Source organism: Desmodus rotundus, chromosome 8, assembly GCF_022682495.2.
Source record: "Desmodus rotundus isolate HL8 chromosome 8, HLdesRot8A.1, whole genome shotgun sequence".
NCBI lineage: Eukaryota > Metazoa > Chordata > Mammalia > Chiroptera > Phyllostomidae > Desmodus > Desmodus rotundus.
Window position 1 is genome coordinate 109,725,827 of NC_071394.1, and position 26,824 is coordinate 109,752,650.

The 26,824-nt window shown below is 39.5% G+C and overlaps 1 protein-coding gene across 4 annotated transcripts in view; it reads right to left on the bottom strand.

Annotated features, from left to right (window-relative positions):
- TBC1D5 (TBC1 domain family member 5) overlaps window positions 1-26,824 on the bottom strand; it is a 467,560-nt gene that overhangs the window by 92,206 nt on the left and 348,530 nt on the right. For all 4 annotated transcript variants that reach the window (XM_071222301.1, XM_024566252.4, XM_053929611.1 and 1 more), the window contains one exon: window positions 16,488-16,594. In XM_071222301.1, the coding sequence (XP_071078402.1) occupies window positions 16,488-16,594 (107 nt within the window). The remainder of the gene's footprint in view (window positions 1-16,487; window positions 16,595-26,824) is intronic.

Genomic DNA, 26,824 nt, shown 5'->3' on the forward strand with positions numbered 1-26,824 from the left:
ACCTAGTTTACAGATAATCACTGAGCACAGACCATGTGCCTGACACTTTGCTAGAGACAGAGAGGATACACTGATCCGGACAGGGCTCCACCCTCGGTAAACTTACATTCTATGTGGAAGACAGACATGTATACAACTGACCACAATATGAGGCAAAATGGAATAAATGCAAAATTTGGGATGCTGTCAGAGGGAGGTAGTAGCGGAGCTAGAAATTCATAAAGCACTTCATATAGGAGGTAGTATTTGAACTAAGAATGAAAAGCATTTCATTCAGTAAGCAGAGAATATAGTAAGCAGAGAGGTCTAACCTGAGGGAACAGCTTTCCTGAAATAAAGCCCGGAGGTATATCCATAGATGGTTGTGAGTGAAATGCTGGATCCATGGGGGATAATATGAGAAGTAATTTTAGGACCCAGATCATGGAGGTCCTTGAATGTCATGCTAAGAAACTGGAATTTCACTTTATTGGCAATTGAGACCTGATTCAGAAAAAAAATCATGTCTACATTTTTGGAAGGTGACTTCAGTGGCATTGTATGTGTGGATCAGAGGGGAACAAATTGGAGACTTGCGATAGTCAGGGCAAAAATTAAGACAAGTCTGAACTACAGTGAGGGTCATGGTCACGTATGGCCTTGACACAGGAACCCCCCAGGAGGCAGAATGACAGAACTGTCTCAGCCCCGATTTTTCACGTCCTGCATCGTGGATTCTAAGAGGCAGTCTGAAATGTTGATGACAGAAATGCAAGTGTAGGAGGTTTTATGCAGAGAAGTGATAGTGGAGAAATAAATATAAAAGTACTGGACAAGAAGGGTTGAATTCGAGGGTACATGTAGAAGATCACAAAGAGGTACCACCAGATCTGAGAGACTGACTCCCTTTGTGGGGGGATGTGTGTGTGGGCGCACCTGAGTTTGTAGCGAAATCCTGCAGCTAGTGCCTTTTAAAGCTTCTAGGGGATTTAAAGTCAGCCTTGTGGTATCTGAACTCCCGGACTGTCAAAGGCCTGTGTAGAAAGATCCGATTCTATAAAAGGTCAAAAAGGTTGACTAAACAAAGTAAGCATGACACTGTATGACAGACTTTTGGTGAAAATGTAAGTAATTTAGCTGGAATTGTGAAATATTTTACATGCCTGTTTATAACCATTACATGTGATATAACGAGTATAAAACTAAGCTGAGGAGGATATAAAATACTTTTTATTTTGTATGCTAAGTAGCATTATCTTGTATGTTGAGTATCTCATAAGTTAAGTTTTGTCCTCATTTTAGTACATAAAAGTATATAGAAGAAATCAGAAATCATCCCTGCCCATAAGCCTGTGTGGAAATAACTCCCACTGTTGGGATGACAGGAATGGAATAATACGGCACGTGATAAGGAAATTACGACAGTACAAAACATACAAAAAAACCCCACAACAGTCTCTATCCAGTCTCTTCTGCATCAGCCCTTTCCTCCCCCCGCCCCCCAAATGGGTGTGTGTGTGCATCTACTAGCACATATCGTATTTCCTGTTTTTAACGGCTTGTTTAAGATACAATTTACAATACATACAATAATAATACACTCATTTGAAGCATGCAATTCAATGGTTTTTAGTACAGAGATGTACAACTACCAACATAATCTAAATTTAGAATACGTTCACCATTCCCCAAAGAACCCTGTTGCCCATCAGCAGTCCTTTCCCATTCTCTTCCCCTCACCTAACACTCACCCCCCCCCGGCCTGGGTAACCACTAAACGAATTTCTCTCTTTATATACATTTGTCTTTTCGGCCTTTTCTGCATATTTTGTGTATATCGGATCATACAAATGTGGGGGGGTTGTGGTTTTTAAATTTTTTTTGGCAACTGGCTTCTTTAATTAACTTACATAAATGTTTTTGAGGTCCATCCATATATCAATACTTCATTCATTTTTATCGCCAAACACTATTCCACTGTGGCTATACCACATTTTGTTTATCCATTCTTCGGTTTGTAGACATCTGAGTTGTCCCCACACTGTGGTTACTATGAGTAATGCTTTCGTGAACATTCCCTGTGCTAGTTTTTGTGTGGGTGTTTTTATTTCTCCTGGATATATACCTACCAGTGGAATTACTTGGTCATAGGGTGACTTTACATTCCACATTTTGAGGAACTGTCAAACTGTTCTGCAAAGTGGTTGCACCATTTTGCATTCCCACCAGCAAGGTATGAGGACTCAGACTTCTCCACGTTTTTGCCAATACTTGTTTTATCTGCTATTTCAAAGACAGCCATTCTAATTGACGTGAAATGGTATCTCATTGTGTTCTGATTTGAATTTCTTTGCTAATTATTTTGAACATCTTTTCATGTGCTTATGCACTATTTGTGCATGTTCTTTGGAGAAATGTCTCTTTGGATCCTTTGCCCATTTTTAATTGAGTAATTTGTCATTTTATTATTGAGTTTTAAGAGTCCTTTATATATGAGGTCTGTCCGGAAAAACTCCAGCCATTGTTAATATAATGAGAACGGTTTGTGCAACATCGATGTAACCTGGCAGCCAAGGAGAGTGGACTGGAATGCGCATGTGTGAACAATGAACAACTTCACCGTGCTAGTCAGTGGGGGTGGTAGACACCATTGAGTGAGCATGTGTACTGTGTGGCCATTGCATTCAAAATGACTGAGTGAGTAGAGTGACAAATCTGCATCAAATTTTGCATTAAGCTTGAATATTCCGCTGTGGAAACTTCAGATGATTCAGAAGGCTGTAGCTATTGGCAACCGGTGATTGGCAGCTTCATCACCACAATGCACCTGCTCATACATCATGTCTCATGCAGAGTTTTTTTGGTGAAACATCAAATTGCCCAGGTGACTCAGCCCCCCTTGCAGCCCAGATTTGGTACCCTGCAGCTTCTGGATTTTCCCAAAACTAAAATCACCTTTGTAAGGGAAGAGATTTCAGGCCATGCTCGATGAGATTCAGGAAAATATAACACAGCAGCTGATGGCAATTGGGAGAACTGTGTGACATCCCAAGGTGAACACTTTGAAGGGGATCAACATGTCATTGTCCTATGTACAATTTTTCTTGTACCTTGTATCTTCTTCTTCAATAAATATCTCTATTTTTCATAGTACATGGCTGGGTACTTGCTGGACTGTCCTTGTATAAGTAAGAGAGACTATATATACATATATGTGTACACACACACACACATATTCTCTTTTTCTCTCTGTGTTTTATATTCTCTCTTAACCCTTTGAACTGGCTATCTTGACTGGTTTATTCTCATTTTCTATTTTGTTACTTTTGTCTTAATTGTCTTCCATATGAGTAGCAGCCATTGCAGCCATATGGTTAAGGAAGAAACTCAAAGATCAATTTCACTATAAAACAGAAATTACTGTTATTATTTTTATGTGTCTCTCCCATCAATTTCACTGGGTCTAACACTATGGGAACCTGGGGGGCCAGCCTTCTCAAACTAATAACTGACCAGTTTTCAAAGTCAATATTTAGACCGTGAATAAATGAGAAACCAGAAGTAAACCATCCCTGGAAGGGTGATCGAGTTGAAATGCATGGTTTTGTACTCATTGCACAAGATGAGAGAGTCTGTCTTAATTTTCCTGTGGCCACTCAGTAAGTGGGGGCCATGGTGAGTGTGGGACTAGTCGGAAAGTTCTACACTGGGGGTCTGCAAGTAGAGCAAGGCCAAGGAGAAGGAAAATGAAAGAAGCCTCCAGGTTGGGAACAGGAGTCTGGGGGACGGGTCTTGGCTATGCCACTGAATCCTGGGTGACTTTGGGTATTCCACATCGCCCTCATTGGGCCTCAGGGGGAAAAGATCCTATAATGACAGAAACTTTAGAGACTCAACCACCTTAAGAGAAATTACAAAATGCATAATACTCCTATAACAGAATGTTTAAAGGACTTACTTTTTAATCAACAGTGCCATCCAGAAAACATGCATAATAAGTCTAAGTTATAGGAACAAAGCAAGAGGACTGGGACGGAATAGGTATAGTTCTCAGTGAAATTCAAAGGTCCAGAAGCTTGAAGCACCACTAGGACTCCATTATTCATAGGATAAGGGTAAGGCCTGTGTATTCTCAAGCTGCCCTTGCTTATAGCTGTGTCTGGGGGGACTCCAGAGTTTTGTGTATGCTGGGAACCAGCCTCAAGACTCTTAATCGTTGCTAAGATTAGAAACCAACTAGATCAGTTTTTAGGATCCACTGGTCTAGAGTAGGGATCTTTCAACCTTGATTATTCCTTTGCTTATGGTTAAAATCAGACAGTTTGCACCCTCGATATGTATATGTTTATATATTTACAAATCATATGCATATACCACTAATCTATTATGTGCATTAGAAAATATATGCACAATAAAATATTTAAGTGAGATAGAGATGAAATAAGCTATATTTAAATTAATTTTTATAATTTCATTGTAATAGTATTTTTTGTGCTTCCTAAATATATGTTTAACAGTAGTAATGTGATTGAATATGCCTCTTTACTTTTTGAGAAACCTTGGCTAAATGCTTTGTAATAGTCAGTTTTTGTTAATAAATTCTGGAAAAAGCTAGCTCGCAAAGAGACATAGGTTTGAATGGAGGAATGTCCTTGCTAAAGCATGGTATTCATTTTGCAATTCATCAGTTATGCCAAAGTATTTGTTAAATCTGGCTAATTAAATTTCTATCTTCCGTAATGTAAATCAGCTTGTATCAGTCAGGGTTCTTCAGACACACAGAACCAAAAGGATCTATATGGATAAGAGATTTATTATGAAGATTGGCCAATGTGATTACAGAAGTGGAGATATACTGAAAATATGGAGCCCATGAGCTAGAGCGCCAGGAAAGCTGAAGGTATAACCAGTCAAAGTTCCAAGGCCTGATGGAAAAGGGGCACTGGGAGGGGGTGAAGTGAGGATGGTGGGTGGGCTGGGAGGACCGGGACACATGCTGGTATATGTCCTGGAATCTGAAGGCTCAGGAACTCTGAGTTCAGGTGTCCATGGGCAGGAGAAGGTGGACATTCCAGAAGACAGAGAGTTTGCCCTTCCTCTGCCTTCTGCTCTATTCAGACCTTCAAGGGATTAGATGATGCCTACTCACATTAGTGAGTGACAATCCTTTTTACTCACTCTACTGATTCAAAAGCCAATCTCTTATGGAAACAGCCTCACAGACACACTCAGAAATAATGTTTTACCAGATATCTGGGCATCCCTCAGCTCAGTTAGTTGACACATAAGATTAGCCATCATATAACTCTTCTTAAAATTTAATTGGAAGATGTTACAGTTCTATATTTTAAAAATGGATTCAAACCTGATTTTATCTCTTCATTTGGAAGATTAGTAACCCAGTTAGAAAATTCTGTTTCCATAATTTTTTAGTGTACTTTGAGAGTTTTAAATAAGTGATACACTTAAATTGTCTTTGGCAAGAACATCACAAATGGATGAATCATTTCCAAATATTCAATTTAAAAATGTTCTTTCCATAGCATGAATTTCTTGCAAAAAGCTCTTATTTCCTCTCATTATTAAAATGTTACCATTACCTTGAATAAACAAATTAAGTGCTTATTTTTTTCAAAAACATTTGTATGGTACCATATTATTGACAGCTACTTGTCATCCCAACAGAGGTAAGCAAATCTGAAGTATGTTTATTTTATACAAAAGAAATTACATTTGTCAGCTCTTAAGTACATTAGCAGAAGATACCTAGAGAGCCCACAATAGATGTTCACAGCCCCTGACATCTCGTTGGTATGGTAAACATGCCATCATTTAAGATAACATAGCCCATACATCCAAATAACTGTGCCTATGGAAATGGCAACGAGGCGCAAGGTGGGGGAAGCACAGGGCCGCTGTCAATGCCTTTGTACGGGGAGGTCTCCTCCTCCCTTGGGAGACCTGGGAGGTGATACGTGACACGTGGGTCAGGGGAGGCCACCAGTGTTAATCTGTACATTAAACGGTAAAGCTGTTTTCCTTATTTTTTTTGGAGGAAAAAAATGTAACCGGAAGTTTCATTATTTTCTTCCAGTACTCCACTGTATTATCTTTGTGTGGTCACTGAATACGCACATGTTCCATTTGGAAACCACCAGCTCAGAGCCAGGCTTCTGTTCTCACATGTTTACCTCCGGTCTGTACAGTACTTTTCTTCTCAGCCTAGTGTCTGCTTTTTAAAATGTCCATGGCCCACCGGTTTCAGAATAGGTACAAATACAGATTTCTGGACGCTATCACAGAACTATTTACCTTAGAATGTCTGGGAGTCTGTATGTGTCACAAGCTCCCTCAGGTGCTTCTTTGGCACACCACAGTTTTCTCTACTGCATTACACTGCAAGCCCGGTGAAGAGGGAATCCTGTCTCCCTAATTCACTACGCCCCCAGTATCTGGCACAGGAGGCAATAAACACTTGCTGAACTGAATTGTAATTTACAGCTTAATTTCTCCTCCGGCAGAAAAACTGAGGGTTTGGTTGGGGTAATTGGTCACTGTTCATTCGTTCGTTGGTTCGTTCATTCATTCATTCATTAGTGTAGGTACTTGGGTAATAGAAAACATACTAAAAGCATTGCCTTCTTCACCAGAACCTCTTAAATTAAATGTCTAATCCATTATGCTGTATACCTGGATCTAATATAAAATAATATTGAATGTCAACTACAATTAGAAAAAAAAATAAAAGAAAGCAATGCCTTCATAGAGTTGATATATTGTAGGGGAAGACAGAAAATAAAAAATAACATACATAAGTAAGTTGCCGACTATGATAGCAGGTGTTAAATGCTATGGAAAAAAGTAGAGTAGGGTAAGGGATCAGGAATTCTGGGGTAGTGGGAAGTGGGGGGCCCAGGGCAGTCTGCAGGTGATCAGGTTAGGCCTCGTTGGTTCTGGATCTCACAGGAGATTTAAAAGAGGTGAGAGAATTAGCTAAGTGGATATTCCCTTCACTCGCCACCAATCCTGTTCATCCTCCTTTACAGGTTGCAACCAAGACTTCTGAGAAATTTTAAATGCTATTGACACGTGGCAGGAGCTCAGTAAAGTTTAGCTGAAGGAGTAAAAACAGCATTTTGGAGAAACAAACAATGTGGAGAAATGAAAAGTTCCTCTTCAAAGCCAGGAAAAGCAACCAAGTAAATAAAGAACTATTTCCAATCACATGAAGGCACTTGAGCAATGTCCCCAGTAGCATCTGAGGACCCTACACACCAAATGCTGGAAAGAAAGCCCGTTCACAGAGCCGGATGGGCCTCTGCCTGGAGGAGCTGCCAGCCTTGCCTACGTGGTGGCGGCTCTAGGTTCACCGGAGGGGCCCAGCCACTCTCTCACAGGATGGAACCCCGACTTAGGGTTCCCAGTGTGGCAATCGTGAAAGTGCTTGAACTGGGTGAAGTGTAAACATTTTGTGGTTTGGTTTTGTTTTTGCATTTTTTGGAACATATATAACTTCCTGTCTAAAATATTTAAAGAAAACAGTTAATTGATTGTGATTAAGCAGTTTACTACTTGAATACATTGATTTTTATACCTATAAAATCGACGTATTTAATATTTTAAATTAGCAATACTATATTTACTGAGCTAATGTACTTAAGGGACAATTAAAATATTTATTGTGGACAGAATTGCTTATATTAAAAAGAATTATGCTTTCTTCTCTTTTGTCAGTTTAAGTTTATAATCTTTTTGTCATAATTTGTGATTTATAATTTTCAATTTCTGTGACAGTAAGAAGATAGTAGTGTCTCTTCTTTTGAATAAGCTACCTCACATATAGTAAGGGAAGACAGTGATTAGCTAGGTTCTCGAAGCACTTAGAGCTAACAAATTACTTTGAGCGATTATAGGCTAATGAAGGCCTTACTAGCCATCTATCCCTTTAAAAGAAAACAGTTAATAAACTTGGGTCTAAGGCAGCAACACGTGAAATGATTTCTCTGGGGGTAAAACAGCAAGTCAGTGCGAAGCGGGGGTGGCGACTTCATTTTCTTGACCTCAGGGAAGTGTCGCAAACATTTCACAGTAACGTGTTATGATACTTTCATACTTTACACTTGGAGCCTCACACTGCCTCTCTGAACACACACACACACACACGCGCACACTGGATTAATAGCTTTATAAGCTTAAGTAATCTATTTAAAGTAAATATTTCTCCCTAAAAGCCTAGATTTCCCTTACTAGTAAGAAAGATATCAAATAAAAAGCAGGGGATTGGTTTGTAGACTTTGTTTTGTTTGTTGTTACCTAGAACAGAATTAACCTTGGATTCTAGTTTCTTCTTTAGTTAACCTGAGGAAAAATAAATCATCACTGTAACTGGCTGGCGATCAGTAAGAAACCCTTCCTCTCACACACGCAGCGCATCCCTGCCACAGGTTTCGCAGCTCTCTTCAGCCGCCCAAAGCAAACATGACTCACCTTCCCAATGGTGGCTTTAAAGATATAAATGGCGACACGCTTATCTTGAGCAAATACAGGGTTGGGCAGAAGTAAGTATACAGTTGTTTGTATGGAAAATAATACAATAAATAATAATGCAAGAATAAGCTGTGTTTCATGTACTCAGAACTGTAAACATATTTTTGCCTCCCCCCACTGTATTGTTAACAACTATTTATAGCTGATACATCTAGTAAAAATCATCAGGATGAAGTCCTTTCCACATCGACTTTTCACTTTAATGCAATACATTTATTTCTATTGAATAATAACACACAAGTTGGAACATCATACAGATTAATGCCAAATAAAATTCTATGAAATAAAGACTCTCTACACACTTGATGGATTTTTAAAAACTAGTGTCTGCTAATACATGAGATACTGAGAGGGGGACACTTTATGTCCCTGAGGGGTCACTGAGTGACTCTGAATAGAGAGCTACCAGGCCCAGCCTGACCACTCACTTCAGCAACTGATAGGGGCTTTGGTTATGCTGTCTTCTTAAGATGGAGTAACATCTTCCAGGACCATTCTTCAGAGCTCAGGTGGAATAAGCTCTTTTGAATAACCCTCTGTCCAATGGAAGCCTTTCTGATCATCCAAGTCTAAATCAGCTGTTCTTTCTGTAATACTCTCACTCGTTTTACCTTCTTTATCAATTAGCTGTTTGCATCTATAAGGGACTGTTTCCTGGACCAACTCTCAAGCTCAGCATATATAAGTTGTTAAAAAAAAAAGTATCTGCTGAATTGAATCTTGCTAAAATCTAGAAGAGTCCACTGAGATCATGTGGTCCAGCTTCTTCACACTACAGTTGAAGAAAAGGAGTGACTTGTCCAGTAAACACGGCAGGCTGTGATGAAGGCGGCACCTGGATTTTGGGTTTCCCTCATGTGGCCGATGCTGGGTTAGTGCTGATGGAGATCTAGTCCCTGAACTAGTCGCGCTCTCATCTGCTTAGGTGAGAAACACCGGTCCAGCTCCCTTGTGACTACATAGTGGGGCATGACACAACACAAATAAAAGCAAAACCGACACTGGTGGTCTATAGAAGTCAGCCAAGATCATTTTTTAAAAGAGAAAAGTAATATATGCATGATTAAAAGAGTTCAGAGTCCTGGCCACGGTCTTCTTAAAGCAAACAATCGTCTGGTGGCGGACCCACGGGACAGCCTGGAGGTCTGAATGAGTGGGTGTGCTTTCCCGAGTGAGGGCCTCGTTGAAGAAGAATTCTTGGAACATCTGGGTGAGAGCAAGAGCAGTTCACAGTGAGCTGATGTCTTAATCAGCAGGGAGGATCACCACGGATCCAGCACCCTTTTTGGAGTTTCAAAATGTGACTGTAAAAGTAATTTTACTTTGTATCAGCATGCAAGATTACATATGAAGAACAAAGTAAGAACAAGCTTCTTTGGCTCATCCATTTTCTTTCAGGCAGGTTCCTCCACTTCCTGGTCCAGCCACACCTTTCAGTTCCACAAACAGTCTGTCCTTCCTCAGAGAGGGCCTTCTGACCCATCTGCGTGAATCAGGTCTTCTCCCAGCCCAGAGTCTTCTTCCTCTTATTATTTTAATGACGATCCCCTACTTGAGTCCTTTAGAGCACAGGACAGAGTGCTCTCCTGTTTATTTGCTCGTTTATTAGGATGGGAAGGGCCCTACCTTTTTTTGTTGTGCGCCATTGTACGGCCAGCATCTGAACAGCGCCAGGTGCACTATAGATAAACAATGTGAATTTGCTGAATAACTTAATGGATTCAAAATACCCCTTATAAAACTAACTGGAAATTATGTTTCTCTATGAAGCTCTTAACTGGTTTTGAGGAATATACAATTCTACTTTATGTTCTAATTTCTGAACATAATAAACAATACGTTTCAAATATTGGTTTAATAAAGATTTTTAGATTTCTCCTTAACAGATTTTTGATAGCCACCATTTACTTTGAAGTTGAACTTCAGGTTTTTTTAATGCTAGTTTACATCAAAAAGTCTATACTTACCGCTTGTGAAAAATATACATGATTAGTCATTAATAACAAAATATTAAGTATATAATAAAATCAAGTTGGCTGTCATCTAATGATAAAAAGAATGACATATAGTTATGTACCTCAGAAACAAAGGAAAAAAATGCCTTTTTTCTGACACTAACAAAGAAAACACAAAAACAAACAATTCTCAAAGAACTGCAGTTTTCAGAGAAATGTTCCAGCTTTTTAGGGAAAGAAAAGTATGAAGAAGACAAAAGTAACAGTCTTTCTGTAACAAAATCACATTAGAAACATACGAGAAAATCTGAATAGAACCTCTGATGGGAACATAATGCACGTAAATAATACTGTGCATCCTTTTTAAAGAGTCAGTATGCGCGGTTTTTAGTTTTTTACTGAAAACTAAATTTTTCTTCAGAGGAGAAAAAAATTACAATGGCGTTACTGGAATGGAGCTTTTTCTCAGACCATCATCTGACTGGTAGCAGGCTTGAATCCACTCGCCACTTTTCAATTCCGATGTATGACATCTTACCAAAGCCGTTGGACTCTTTTAAAAAAAAATCTCTTTATTTATTTTCATTGTTATAAATATTTGTGCTTTATTTTTGTTGGTGGCATTATTACACAAGCCCCCTTCCCTCTTTAAAAATTTGCATTAACAGTGGGTATTTTGGGGAATTGAAAGAGTAGAAATCTATTACCTGCATAAAATCTGAAATCTGAATATTCAGAATTTCTATACTTTCAAAAGGCAACATTTAATATAACTCCAAACAAAAGCCAAATCAGAACTGGCCAAGCATAAGAACATTGTACACTCTATTTTTATAGTGCGGTTCTGTGTATAAGAATGACTATGAAATTAAATCATCTTATTTCTAGCCATTTCCTTCCATAAACAATAACACTCACTGCTAAAGGGATTGTTTGCATCCTTACCAGAAATTTTTGGGGGAAATATTCTAGTCTGCAAAACAAACGGTATCTGTCAAATTCTTACTGCATAATCTAAAATGTTAATCCGAGTACTGTACTTCATTTGTAATAAGTCTTTGTGATAAGGTTAACACTTCAACACATAACACAAATAAGAGAGCACCAAAAAATGAAAATTACTTTGCTTATGTTTCCGTATTAGAATTTTATTTGCTAAAGGGTAAAAACAGATTTGCAAAATTCACAGTTAACTTAAAACAATGGTTTTAAACCTTTTATTCCTAGCCCTTACTGCCTTCAGGAAGGAGAGAACATCTGGTTATTTAAGGAACACAATATGTTCACATTTTCTATGACTTTTGTTTCTAATTGGGTTTTAAAATTTTTTTGAATTTGAACAACTAGTTAGAACAATGTTTTTTAATCACTTCATATTTTTCAGACTGTCCTCCTTCTATCTCTCTACTTATTTAGTGGATTGTTTTCGGAAATCTGCTCAGTGGTTCTAATATGTTAAGATAAGAAAAGGAGAATTAGGATTGTGGTCTGATGAGCTAAGTATAGAGACCCTATTTATGGTGAACAGGGCATAGGATGCTACAAACAGATATTTGACATTCAGTTTCTACATAGAGCATATATTTAAACAAATTCAAGTAATTCCTGGGCCACATATACATGGCAGTTCCATTTATTACAGATGTAAATAAATGTCTAATACAAATGAAGAATTTGGGTAATAGCAGGAACTAGGATTTCACTGTTTTTGAAACTACAGTTCCAGTGGGGAAAGGTGCTAGAAGACCTGGGTTCGATTGATGACTCTACCACTGATGAGCTATGTGATCTTGAATATGAGTGGGAGACCCCCCAAAACTGTCCTCTTCTAGGGGGTGGGGACCCTCATAGTACAGGCTTCTTCTGCTAGGTGAGTGTTCTAAGAACCCATCTGTGTCAGTGTACCAGCTGGCATTGTTGTGACAGGCTGTGTTTGGCTTCAGAGAATGTTTTTACTCTTTCAATGTGTTTGCCCATTTCACGATGGGTGATTTACGAGCACACCTGCCCACAATGTACTGAGTGTTGAGCAGATTTTGACCAAAAATGGCATGAACCCCGTGCATGCCCCACCCTCTCTATTCACTTGATCTCACCCCCAGAGACTTTTTTTTTTGTTCCCCAGATGAAAAAAGACCTCAAAGGGAAACATTTTGCTGATGTAGAAGAGGTGAAACAAAAAATGGCAGAAGTACTAAAAAGTATCAAAATCAATGAGTGCAAAGACTGTTTTGAACAGTGGAAAAAATGTCTCGATAGGTGTATTGCATCAAATGGAAAGTACTTTGAAGGTGACTGAAATTTAAACATGTGAGAACAAATACGCAATTTTTTTAATAAATAAATTTCGGTTTTCTTGGGATTCCCCCTTTAAACTTCACCTTGATCCTCAGTGTGTTCATCCACACACGGAGGAGCTAGATTGGACTCTCTGGGTTCTTTGCAGTTCCCAGGAACCCTGACAGTCTAAGTCAAGTACGTTAGCTGCATTCTTTGTTATGTCTTCCTTGTTCCACAGTATTTGAAGGTGGTAACAAGTTTTCAAATAATTCTGACACACAGTAAATTAAGGAACTAAATGCCCTTTAAGTTCAAGTTGTAGGGTTAATTCACCATCTTGATAAAAATGGTGGCTGACAAATACATAGTTGCCTAGAGCTTCTGTGAAACGTGGATATGGGCTACAGAAATACGCCGGGTGAAAGAGATACACCTAGATTAGAATCAGTACGGTGTACTGGAAGAGGCTTAGCATTTGAGTCAGAATTCAATTCAGTCCTTATTTTCTTAACATAAGCATTTCAGAACCCAAAGCTAAATACAAAATAAAAATGGGCAGCACCCGAAGGAGAAATAATTGAAAAAGTCAGCAAGCAAATAGCTAAGATCAAGGTGCTGTGGGGACTCAAAGGGGAAAACGCGTCCTATCTGAGCCCGAGAATGGCATCCTGGAAAAGGGAATGGATGCCAGGAATCTCCGGAGATGATGAGTGGATACAAGGCCATGGGGTCACTCTGGCTAGCTTGGAAGCTTACAGCTTTTTGGCCTTGGGAAAGCTGTGTAATCTTAACTTCTCTGCACTAAACAATGGGGAAAGATAACCTACCTCCTAGCTTGTTTTGAGGACCAAATTAACACATCAAAGTGCTTGGGAACTGTGAAAGAATACGATCCTCTTATTACAGTTTACAGGCCCATTATTGCGGTCTGTTCAAATGAGAAATCTTTCACAGTAAAGCCTACATCATGTCTGATATAAAACAACTAAAGCTCCGTGTCTCAAGCTCTACTTGGGAAGTCTATTCTCAACTCAGCAACACCACTGGGATTTAGGGATAGCAACAGGGCAAAGCGCTTTTCTGAACACTGACAATGAACCACTAAGCTCAGAGTTTGTTTGTTTTTGTTATTGAGTCTGTCAGCAGCACTCAACACGACTGTCATGTAAAGCTGGGTTATGAAAAGTATACTTACATGCCTCAGACCTCATCTTTCTACAGGTTTACTTCATATGGACTTGTGTGTTTATATATGTGCTCTGATCTACCTGAATCAGGGATGATTCCAATATTTTAACTGTTTCACTGTTGCTAATAACAGAAAACATTCAAAGCACTCTGGTGTTCGGATTTTTAGAGGGCACAGGTGAGGTACTAGCATCCCCATACTGCCTATTTTCCCCCCTCAGCATAAGTGGCCTCCTTTATGACTTCATAATAGACATTATCTACACTCTAAACTCTAAATAATCACTTGTGGATTTCTATAATACATGTAAGCTTGCTTTTTGATCTTGTATCTTTGTAGCACTGGACTAAATCCTGTTAGATCATTAGAAATCAGTCCTTTACAGACAAAGGATGCTCTGGGTGGGTGGGTCATTACAGACAATTTCAACCACAAGAGAGACCAAGACTCAGCAAGCATGAGTTTTCCAAAATCACAGGGGAGGGGTGGTAGCAACATCAAGCTTTAACCTAACATTCCAGTTCCCATTCAGGCTCCTTGCAGAACACGATGCTGTGACAGATCTACAATTAGGTGACCTCAGTTATCATTTGACTTTCACTAGATAATGTCAATGGGTCAGCCACTATATAAACTTAAAACTGTCACCTTCCTGAGTTAGCTATCTGAAAGCCCCTTTATGCTGTACATCTTTATTTTTCCTATAGATACCATCCATGAACTTGCTCTCAACAGCAAGTTAAACATGCTTTCATGAGCATTTCAAACTAGTCCCTTCTCCTGCCCTATTTCTTATGTTTCAGAAATATCAGTTTAAGGATCTGTATTTTGGACCATTATCTTAATCATGTTTTTACTTGGTAAGATCCTGAATGTAAAGAAGTAGGGGTTATTGTTTTTTAGATATGCTATTATTTTTTTCTCTTAAATCTCGGAAAATATATTTTGGAATGCTTGTAGATTTGGCTTCATAATATTCATATATTATGTATACTCCATTATTGAGATAAAAGTACTCTATTAAAATCACAGATTACACTAATAACATTGACAGATTTAGTATATAGAATTCTGCAATTAAAATAGTGAATGATTCATAGTAAGATCAACCATAATTAGCTAGGGAAAAATTACCACGATTGATAGATTTAGATAACGTATTCATTTCTTCCTTCAACTAAACCATGCAAATCATGCAAGCAGGTAATTCAAATAGTCGTTTCTGCAATTTCCCCCACTCTGTACCACTCTAAGAATTCCTAAGGCTCAGTTGACAGAATTTACCTTAAGTTTGCAGACTAAAGCTCAGTGGCCAGCAACCTCATTATTTCTTTTCTGGATATTTCACAATCTTGTTTTTTTTTAATAAGCACCACTTACATATAACATATCTATACATATAAAATAAAATATGGGACTTGATTTTCATAGTCAGACTGTTTAACCTTACCAGAAAAAAAAATGCTATCTTATGTATCAGAGAAACAATAGACTATATTTCTAATACTTAATGAAATTTTGTGTTAAGAGAAATTATAGAGAATGTGTTTCTGCAGAAAATGGATACAGGTAAAAGGAAATAAATTATTTTCAATCAATCCAAGAATAAGTAGAGAATATACTCAAATGTTGAAGTTAACAACTGAGGAAAGGGCAGAAATCCTTTTGAATCAAAATGTGTGTTGAACATGGAGGCCCAAGTTGATCAGACAGAGCTTTGGCAATGGAATCCACAGACAGACTGACTCAAAGACAGTTTGACAACTGCCAACAAGACTGTTGGGAGTTCTGCCAAAGAGCCAAAGGCTGGGATTACCACGCAATGCCTGGCATTCTCCTACTCGTGTTTGAAGCTTTCTCTCTTATATTTCATCCAATATTTTTGTTTGGCTCAAATGCATCAAGAATTCACACATTTTTTTACCTCATTAAATGTTCTTATTTTCAAGAAATATAACATTAGTTGTAAAAGAGCACACTTTTTCTCGGAAGTGTAAAGAAAATTTTGGTGACTTGCTTTAAGTTCAACTAGAGAAATCAGCATTATAGTCTATTTAAATCTTTATTTTATTAGGTTCCTCTTCACCCACAAAATAAGAAATACATATTCATAATATGGAATATTTTAGTATTTCATTGTATCATAAACTGATACAGCACTAGTCCTTTTTTACAGCTCTGATATCTTGGTCTTCTTCACATGGCCCCTGAGGTTCTACTTGGATAAGGTGGCCTTGTGAGGAGTTCCAATTGTAACGAAGATGTAAGGAGGAGCAGTTGTTCATCTACCTTCTTGTATTAGGAGGAAGGCAGGAGAGCAGGGCAACCTTCTAGGTGATAAGAGACGCGTGCTCCAGTTAATTTGCCTGCTGAGTTGCTAGGCAATGAGATGCATGAGTTTTGGCCTACAACTCTAGGCAAATTCTTTCATTAGGCAATTTATCTGCTATTAGACAAATTCCCCATTAGGAATTCTCTAGAGAGAATCCAATTTTTCATCCAACTTAAAATTGTGCATCTCCTACTTGGAGGCTTACCTTTGGATCGCGAAGGAACAGAGCCTTGAGGATCAGTGAGTGGACATCCCCAATTCGTGGGTAATGCATCAGAAGACCGAGGCAGGTCTGGTAGTTACTGGAGATCACTAAATAAGAGGAAAAACATAATTCAGAAGCAATATTTTCACAGACGTTTGCTTTATTGAGTAAAAATATAACTGAGATTCAAAGAAAGCAAAGCAATAAGTCAATTGATTTGATAAAAGGAAATAGTGACAAGGGATCTTTACCAAATGGCCTTTGAATCAACACACTGTACTGTTAACTGCAATTTAATACACCAGCACTTATCCTCAGGGTGTGTTGAAAGGGAAAGACTTAGATACAGATATGTGTGTGTGTTTGCAATATAAATAAACGCTTAGAAGCATGTATATTTACTGCCATTTATGCGGCTGTGTTTAAATGTCTCCAGTTTTGCTGTTTAGAAATTACAAAAATCTCACGAATGGGAAAAAACCAGTTTAAAATTTTCATAAAATAATATTTATCCTGATCATTATGCCTCATAACTTACATGTTGCATATTCCTTTGTATATATAAACATTACATAATTCACCATTTAAAAAATATCTTCCAATTATTTGTTTTTCTAGAGGTAATAAGAAATTTAAGGAAACTATCTATGCAGCATTTCTTGGAGGAAAAATGTCAAAATCTTCATAGATGAGGCTAACTGTGTGCCTTAGACTGTCATTTAATTTTTTTTCGAATCAACCTAATTATGGGCACAATTATTAAACACGTCTTCCAGGCAGGTCTATGTAAACTACTTCATTTCTTGGCAGTTCATCTGCTGCCGCTGTCACAGTCGGGCCCACTGAGGATGCTTGTTTTGTAAGCCACACTGACGGCCTACACATCACGATTGTGAAGAAACTTTATGGTTCCAACTTCCTGTGGCTGCCACCGAATCCTTTTTATTAATCAGAGTAGTTGAAAAAAAAATTCCATAGGACAACAACTGTGATTCAACAGAAACAACACCAATCGCAAAATAAATAATTGCTTATGGTCAGAAATACCACCGATTCTTAGATTTTTTTCCCCCTTGTGTTGGAAACACCATTTCTTGCTATAGCTTCTCACCCCTCCCTCTGCCCATGAACATTATGGGGAAAGAAGACAGGACTGGGAAAAATGAATAATTATAATCTATGTAAGGAACCACTTTATCATCTTCATTTCCGTTGCTGATCCGACAGCTTGTAATTTCATACATCTGCTTTCATTTGTAAAGTACTCACTTATCCTACCCTTTCTGTATCTGTTCAGACTCCCCTTTTCTTGTTTGTTCATTTTGTCATGCTCACGTTCAATTACCTGTTGTCCTTTTTTTCTCTAGAAGTCAAAAAGCTAGGACACAGAGAACAATTTAATGTTTTCCTGCAGTCTTCTTTGAGATCTAACGAATAAATAAAACTTAGGTAATCAATTCATTTTATAACTCATAAAGTTATTCTCCCAAAGGCTATCATGATTACGTATTAGTAACAGACCCAGGAAGTACTCTTGTAGATCTTTGAAATGGCTATGGGCTTGGGCTACAAAGATGTGGGTTGGAATCCTGAGACACCGTTTGAACCTTTCACAAAAAATTGCCTGAAGATTAAGTGACATAATCTATGTGACTGATTTACAGCAGCTGCTCAAAAACCTGTTAAAGAGAACTTCTCTAAGCTTAAGTATAGTCATTTGGAAAACAACATTCTCATTTAAAAAACTATATGCCCACCTCATTGAATGCAATAATTACGTGTTGAGCACCTAATCGGCAACAGGACCGATGCTGGGAGGGGACTCAGAGACAGCACAGCACCGTCCTCGCCCTGCGGGAAAGTGAGTCACAGAAGGGCAGACGTGCAACAACAGGAAGTTACGACCCCTCCTACCACTAGGGTGCCAATGGATTACTGGAGGCTTTCTGAGACCAGGCCCTGTGCCAAGAACTTTATCTGCATTGTCTCACTAATTTTCTATTACAATCTTATTATAAGGTACAATTATTACCCCTACTTTACAGATGAGAAAACTGATACTAGGAAAGTTATGACATTTTTCCAAATCACACAGCCCTTGGTGTATAAGGCCAGGTATAGTAAATATTTAGAAATAGGCATAAATTCTTGTACTTAGGTATAAGTAGTGTGTAAAAAATTATCATGGGTTAAATATAAAACAAAAATAATGAGCTAACAAAAAAACCTTAAATTAAGGCTTTAACATAATTTATTGTGTCTCTTCACTGAAAACAAAGCCAATTTATGTTAAGTGTCCTGCAAGACGGCCAGGCATGCACAGGGCATCCAATGAACGCAATGCAGTGAGCTGAGGGCCTACCACATGGAGGGAAAACTGCACAGTTACCATATGCAGTGTCTTCAACTATTTCAAACCCTCAGTAGTTTAACTTCGCCAGCTACAAAATGGCAACATTCAAAATGGGCCTCAGATGGACCAGACAACCAGGTGAGGGTAGGGAGTAAATCATAAATAAAAATAACAAAACTTTGATTCTTTACAGTCTGGGAGAAAGCCAAGTATGAAACAGGGTCATGTCCTTCTCCATATACAGTGATTTTCACCCAGTGTTTAAGACTCTTGTAAGATTTTGTCTTTGCTGGTCCTCATTTCTCTATTAGCTTTTGGGTAGAATAACGTAAGACTTTTATATTAAATTTTTGGAAAGAGGATAATTTCAAATTCGGAGTAGCCCACTCTTTGTGTAGTAAAATACTTTACTTAAGAATTCATGCCTTTGAACACACAAAGGCGTGTGCCAAAATTGTTGCCAACTGAAAGGCAGTAAGTAAGCAAGCATCAAGTGCAGAGTTGGGGGTGACCAGGGTGCAAGTGCTGGAGAGAGAACAGGGTGTTAGGAAAGGCAGAATGACAACACGTTGAGTCCACGGCACCACCTGCACTAGCTGTGACATTTGAAGTGAACCGCTTAACTACAAAGGCGCGCATGTTCTCGCCGTCCTATCTCGTGACCCATCAAGGAAGTGATTTTCAACCTCCTCCTCTCATGGCACCCACAAACTACTAAATTATTAAAATTCTGCAGCAACCAAAAAATGTATTTTTTGCTGATCTGACAAAAAATAGGTATAATTTTGATTCATTCATATCAGATGGCTATTGTTGTCATTTGTTTATTTGACAGTCTAAAGGGAAAGAGGTCAGTGCCCCTGACTAAATAGTCAGGTATAGCATGTGCCATAGATTCTTGTGGCACACCGGTGGGCCTACCTCAGCACACTGGGTACAAATCGCTGCATTAAGGGAATAAATGAGCCAATATGGTGCAAAAACCTTGAGGTATTTCGTTGCAAGTTATTACCATTAATGCAATGATGGTAGGCATATGCTCAGAGTCCGGGGCCCAAGTTCTATTTCTACATCTCAAAAGTGTCATTGAAATGAAGTCTGAAAAAATTAGTGTGTAATAAAATTTAGGAAGAAACTGCAAGCCTGATTCATAGTTTTGCCTCTCTTAATTTTTAATCCAAATGAGGGAAAACCATAGGTCACTTTATTTATTTATTAATTAATATGAATATAAATCTGTAGGCATATTTTATTTCTGTAACTTAGTGATTTTTAATGCCATACTCAGAAGTATAGTCTGTTGGTATAAATGTCTGAAGTATAGAAAATATTCAAGGAAGGAGTTCTGACAATATTCGTTTTTTTTGTTAGACTTCTCGTATTCACTCATTTAACACACATCTGTTAAATAACTATTTTGCTCCATACACTGAGTGAAGTCTAATGGGTATGACAAGAAATAAGACACCGTCTCAACTTTCCCTTCATGTTCTGGTGGAAGAGAAGCATAAAACTAATTGCAGCACAGGACAGAGCTGATAACAGTGACATGTGCTAAGGGCTGCGACAACTCCTAGGTTGGAAGACCGCGAGGCCAGTGAGGGTGTCAGGCAACAGGAGTGGAAGCGCAGGGAAGCGCCCCTACGCCCGCCCGGGGTGCTAAGAAGAAATGGAGACACGGAAGGCAAACAGCAGGTGGAAGTTTTGCTTACAAATCGGGGATGTGGAGTTTAGATTTCACTGTCTTTGTTAGCATTCACTGAAAGACTGAGAGTAATGTGATTAGATTTGCCTTTCAGAAAGGTTGGCACTGACAAGGGTGACCAGTGGGAGGGAGGGAAAGAGGACAAGAGGCAGGGGGCGAGGCAGAGTTCCCGGTAACCCTGCAGAGGAGAGAATACCTGAAAGTAAGGAATGGGAAAGGGGTGCAATGGTCAGAAATTGCTGGAAAACTGGATAGGTCTTCGTATGTGATTAAATGTGGGCAGTGTGTACTTATGACAAAGAAACAGAAAAGCAACAGCAGACAAGAACAAGAAAAATATTAACAAATTTCCATAAGGCTACTCAAAGGATATAGCAACTTTTAATTATTTCTTTGTGAAAGTTTTAAACATAGTTTTTATTTTTTATGAAAGCTATGCATGTACTTGTTTAAAGGGTCAAATCATTCTATAAATCTGGTTATAAAACTGTACTTGCTGTCTCCTGTCCCCATTTCCCACCCCCTAGAAGCACTTGCTTTCTTCTAGCATATTAAAAAAATATTTACCTTCCGTACTGTGAAAAAACATGTGAATGTTACTAGTTCTCATTTTAACTGTTATCAACTGGCTTCCATTCAAGAAGACAAAGTTTAACTTGTCCTCAGCACCAAAACCCATACGCCACGCGAGCATTCTGTGTCTCTCGCTCCCTGAAGTTATACCATAATTTTAGTGAGATCAATTTTTAGAGGTTTTTTTTTTATAAGCAGGCAAATGTTAGCAGAGCTAAGCAACACAGTGTGCTAGGGCCATTCTCCTTTCTTGCACAGCCTCTTTTCTTTCCTGGAGTTTATAACTGTTTTGTTTTTCATTTGCCTTGTATAATGTATTTAACATTAAATTAACCTGAAATGCTCTCCCAGTCATATGAATCTCCTCTCAGTACTTTTTGAAATTTTAGGTATTTTTTCAATTTCATGTTTTGTTTGTTTTTTCCAGGAAATTTCTCAGGAGGCCTCTGGTCTACTCCCTCATCCTGGGATGTCTCTCACTTCCTCCCAGTGTCGTACCCTTATTTCCTACAGCAACTAGCTTATTCTTTCTTGCTTTATTCTCTCGTCTAGTGGAGCAACATCCTCCAGAAGTTTTTGCACAGGACATGGATTTATTGAAACCTTGTGTTTGAAGGATTTTCTACTGGCAATTAATAGTTTGACTACGTACAGAATTCCAGGTTGGAAGTAAGTTTTCCTTCAAATGTTGGGAATACTGTTCCAGAATTTTCAGGTTTCCAGTTGAAAAGCCTCAAACCATTCTATTCTTAGTCCTCTACGTGATTCGTTTTTCTTCTCTTTCCCCACTAATGTTCTGTAAATTCATGATAATGTACCTTGGGCCTATTTTCAATAATGGGCCCTTTCCATTTAGAAATTCATGTTTTTCTGTTTAACTAGAAATTTCTCTCTAATTGTTTCTTTGATGATTTTCTCCCTGCTGCTTATTTTGTGTTTGTTATTTCTTCTCTCTCTCTCTCTTAAAGACATCTCACCTAGATGGAATTTCCAGGCCTGATCCTCTCATTTTCTTTCTTTCTAACTCTGTTTTATGTGTGCTTTCTGGGGCACTTTTTCTATTTTCTATTTCAGCCACCTTATTTTCATCATATTTCAGTTTTCAATTACATTTTTTCCTTTATGTATTTTCCTGGCTCCCTCAGAAATGTCCTCCTGTCCGCCCAGTCTGTGTCCTCCAGGTACTTCTATCCTGGTTGCTTGTTTAGGTATCTGCTTTCCCTTCACGCTTTCCTCAGGTGTCGGGTGCTCTTTGGCTATCTGCTCCTGGTTAAGAACAGGGCAGTACAGTGCAAGGGTAACTTCGAGATCGCTGCACTGCATAGAGGGATGGGTTTGTCAACTCTGGGGTTATCATAGGCCATTTCTCGGGCAATTCCTGAGCCTGGATTTTTAGGCCTCTTCCCTTAGGCTGACTAGATACTCCTATAGAGGCGTCTGCCAGACTTCTTCCTGGAGGGAGACGGTCTGGCCTCGGTTCAGGGTTCTGTTATTTGAGATGGGGTTCAGGGTTCTGTTATTTGAGATGGTGAAGTGTACCTGTTTCCTCAATATTCACTGAAAAACTCCTTGAGTTCCTAGTTAAGATCCCCTCCGTTTTACCTTCTCCAGAGGATAAACCCTGGAGGTGAAGTTGTAGATCTGGGTACAACAGCTTCTTAAATAGACTATCAACCAGTTCTCGTTTTTAGTCTTAACTCATCCCCCCGATCCCTAGCAATTTCCAGAGGTTCTTGGCACTGCAAATTTCTACATTTTTAGGAAAGTTATGGGTTAGTTTTTTGCTTTCTCCATGATCACTTTTGTATTTAGGTTTCTTAGACCTGCTAAATCAGTTGTCACTGACCCATCTATTTTCCTGCTTCCAAAATTGCCATTATCTCCTTCCTATTTCTGTGTCTGTAGGTTTATGCTATTTTAATGGGGTTTGGGGACAATGGAGGTGAATGTGATATGGTAGGCAGTTAGACAGATGTGAGCAGAGTAGGAATGACAAACCAGGTACTGAAGGTCACCAGGGTGGAAAGCCCTGGTGTGCCTAGCAACAGATAAGGTGAGACCTTGCCCCAAGAGTGACCTTTTCTCTTCTAGCATCTCACTGGTCATGAGGTTCGGACCCTTTCCTGACATTTCCTCACCTGGCGTGTTGCTAGTCATGCAGTAGACCCCCTTAGACAAGGAACAAAGGGGACTGAGAAGAGCCTCATACAGGGCCTTGTAAGACCACTCCCTTAAGCATTAAGCACTAAGGACAATGAGGTTCTGACCCACGTCAAATAAGAACAAAGCATCGGGGCTGCTGACCACAGAGACAGAGTTTTGGTCAAGCTAGAGATAACCAAGAGATACAGAAAACCTATCTCTAACCTAGAGATAGGCCTCCACTGTGTTTCAGCTCCAGGCCAGCAAAGCAGCAAGACCAGGTGGGGCGATGCCATGGCTGACATCAGGACCAGCTGCAACGACTAATGACCCCCTCCACTGGCACTGACCGTAGAGAACGTGACCTTGAGAGGACACACTTTGAAAGCCGGAGAATATTATACTGATATCCTCCTGGGACCTCTAGATAAGAGCCCTTAAGACAAAGGACCCAGCTCATGTGTGCGCTCTCTCTCTCTCTCATGTATACTCACGCCTTTCCTTCCCCTTTCTTCCCCCAAGGTGCTCATCTTTGCTTTCTTTTTCCTAAGCTCCAAGGGGGCCGTTCTTTTGCCTCTGTAACTCATTTCCTGAGCTCATGTAGCCCGGCTGGCTCACTTCTCCCTCTGTGACTTTCTAAATAAACTTTTGCTTGTATTTGAGTCTTGGCTCTGAATTCTTTCTAAGCCAAAAGTCAAGGACTGAGGTCTAACATCTGGTGCCAATCGCCAGTAACGAATGCATCTCACATCTGATATCCTCAATCACTTCTTTAATAATGCTTCTACTCAGCACCTAGGCAGGCAAACTGAAGGGGAAGAAGAACCTAGGTGGGGAAGAAACTGGGTGGGTAAACTTGGGGATGTAAATAGTCAGAAAGCCAAAGAGTACCAACTCCCTTTCTCTAATCATGAGAGAGAGTAGCCCCAGCCAGCCTGCAGGACTATTTGCATTCTCTTTTGGCAGCGACAGGTGGGCGCGGAATCTTGAGCATTCCTGTGTAAGATTCCAGTGATGCTTGCAATTTTGTGGGCTTTTGCTCATTAAAGGTGTTTTAGGGTTCCTGGGCCCATCTATTACTCTCTAGGGCGTTGGAAAAATGTGAGAAGGGTGTAAAAACACGAAAGGGTAAGATTATGGTATGAGGAGATAAGACTACTTCCTCTTCTTTACAGAAGGCCAGAATGAGATAGCAACTATTAATTTTGAACATGGAATAGAATTTCAGTAGGATAATAATTCCCCTTTCATATCTCTAATCCCATAGCTGTGTAAATTAAAATTGTTTTCAGGTAAAAAGTAGACCGTGAAAGAAAATGTGACACACTGGAACCCAAGACACTGACACCATGGAATGCTGTTGACGATGCCGAGCAGCAAGAACTTCCATTCGGTTGCTGGTGGTAATGCGACGTGGTAGAGCCCTTACGAAAGGAAGTTTGGCAGTTGTGTGTGACTTTTCAGGCCTAACCATAGTCTGTTATGGGTCAACCTGACGGGCCTAAAGGATGCTCGGGTAGACTGGTGAACATTATTTCTGTGTGTCTCTCTGAGTGTGTCTGGAAGAGATGAGCACTTGATTCGACAGACTGAGTGAAGAGATCCACCCTCACCAGTGTGACTGGGCATCATCCAATCTATTAGGGGCCCAAATGGAATAAAAAGGTGAAGAAAGGGTGAGTTCTCTCTCTTCTTGAGCTGGGATATCCATTTTCTCCTGGCCTTAGGTATTGGAGCTCCTGGTTCGTGGGCCTTTGAATGCTGGGACTTAGACCATCAGCCCCCTGGTTCTCAGGCCTTCAGCCTTGGATTGAATTGCACCATTGGCTTTCCTGGTTCTTCAGTTTGCAGATGGCCTGCTATAGGACTTCTAGGTCTTCACAGTCATGCAGCCAATTCCTATAATAAATCTCCTCATGTATATATTCTACTGGTTCATTTCTCTGGAGAACCCTAATACAAAAGGTTTTACTTGATAGGCCTTTCAGGGGAAAACTGTCCTCCCTGAACCCGGGGGTGCACAGTCAGTGCATTGTGGTCTCTGACAGAAGCCGCAATCAAGGCCTCAGGCCAGCTTAGCTGGTCACGATCTTTCACACATCTGTATTCCTAGCCCTGCTGCTCTTACTCCGAGATCTCTTTATCTGAGGACTTGGTGGACGACCCCTGCCAAGACCTCCTTATGGGGGTAGGAGAAGGAAATTTTTCTCATTTGATTTAGTAGCCGGTACTTTTCCATTCCTAGCACCCTGCTCTGATAGCCCCACTCTCTCGGGGTCTGTAAAGCTGCCAGTCTTTTATTCAGGGCTTCCTGAACAGTGGGATGACCTCACGTCTGTGCTGATCCACTTGACCCCTGGCCAGAGGGATATTCCATAGGCGAAATGGAATACAGGGCGTTGCCATTTTCTCCAGTTCTTGACTCTTGCTTATACCACTTCAGTAAGTGACTAAAAGCTTAACGCTTTCATTTTTGACTTGTTGCTTTAATTGGCTACTATGATACCTAGCAGCTCAGCTCTCTCTCCCACCCAGCTGAGCTGAGCCCCTGACATTTACCATATAAGCCAGCAATTGTGCTCCTTGATATTTACTCAATTGAAATGAAAACTTATATCCACACACAAAAACACTGCACACTGACATTTATAGCAGATTTATTCATAGTTGCCAAAACTTAGAAGCAACCAAGATGTCCTTTAGCAGGTTAGTGGATAAATAAATTGTGAAACATCCAATGGAATATTACTTAGCGCTAAAAAGAAATGAGCTAAGAAACCATGGAAAGACATGAAGAAAACTTCAATGCATATTACTGAATTAAAGAATTTAACTGTATGATCTCGACTCTATGAAATTCTGGAAAAAGGAAAACTATGGAGACCATAAAAATATCAATGATTGTCATGGGTTAGAGGGAGGAAGGGTTGGATGGACAGAAAGCACAGAGGATTTTTAGGACAGGGGAGCTGCTCTGTATGATACCATAATGACGGGTATATGAGCCGTAATGTAAACTCTGGACCTCGGGCGATTACGACACGTCAGGGTGGGCATCGCTGACTGTAACAAATGCAACACCCTGGGGGGGCATGTTATGGGGCTGGCTGTGTATACGTGGGGGTGGGGGTGTAAAGGAATTCTGTGCTTTTTGCTGTGGACCTAAAAATGCTCTAAAAATAAAGTCTATTTAGAAAAATCTACACATCAGAAAAAGACAATGTGCCTTATCAGCCTATGTGAGTGTAATTTTAAAGGATTTTTGCACTAAAGTATAAAGTAATAAAAATGTTACTCAAAACTCAAAGGGCAGATTAATATCCATACCTGAAATGGTCAAAAAAATGACTGTCAGCACTAACTAATGTCTGCGAGGGACAGAGCTGGCTGTCGGGAGGGGCTGAAACACTCCTTCAAACACCAGACCACCGATTCGGGCTTTGATGAACACTGTGACGCATTACCATGTGATTTAAGTCTCTGTTTCTAGTCCCTGGGTTTGGGTAAAGCTTTTCCAGAAAAGGCGAGAGAGAAATTCAGTCTGTAGTGAAATTATAACTGCAT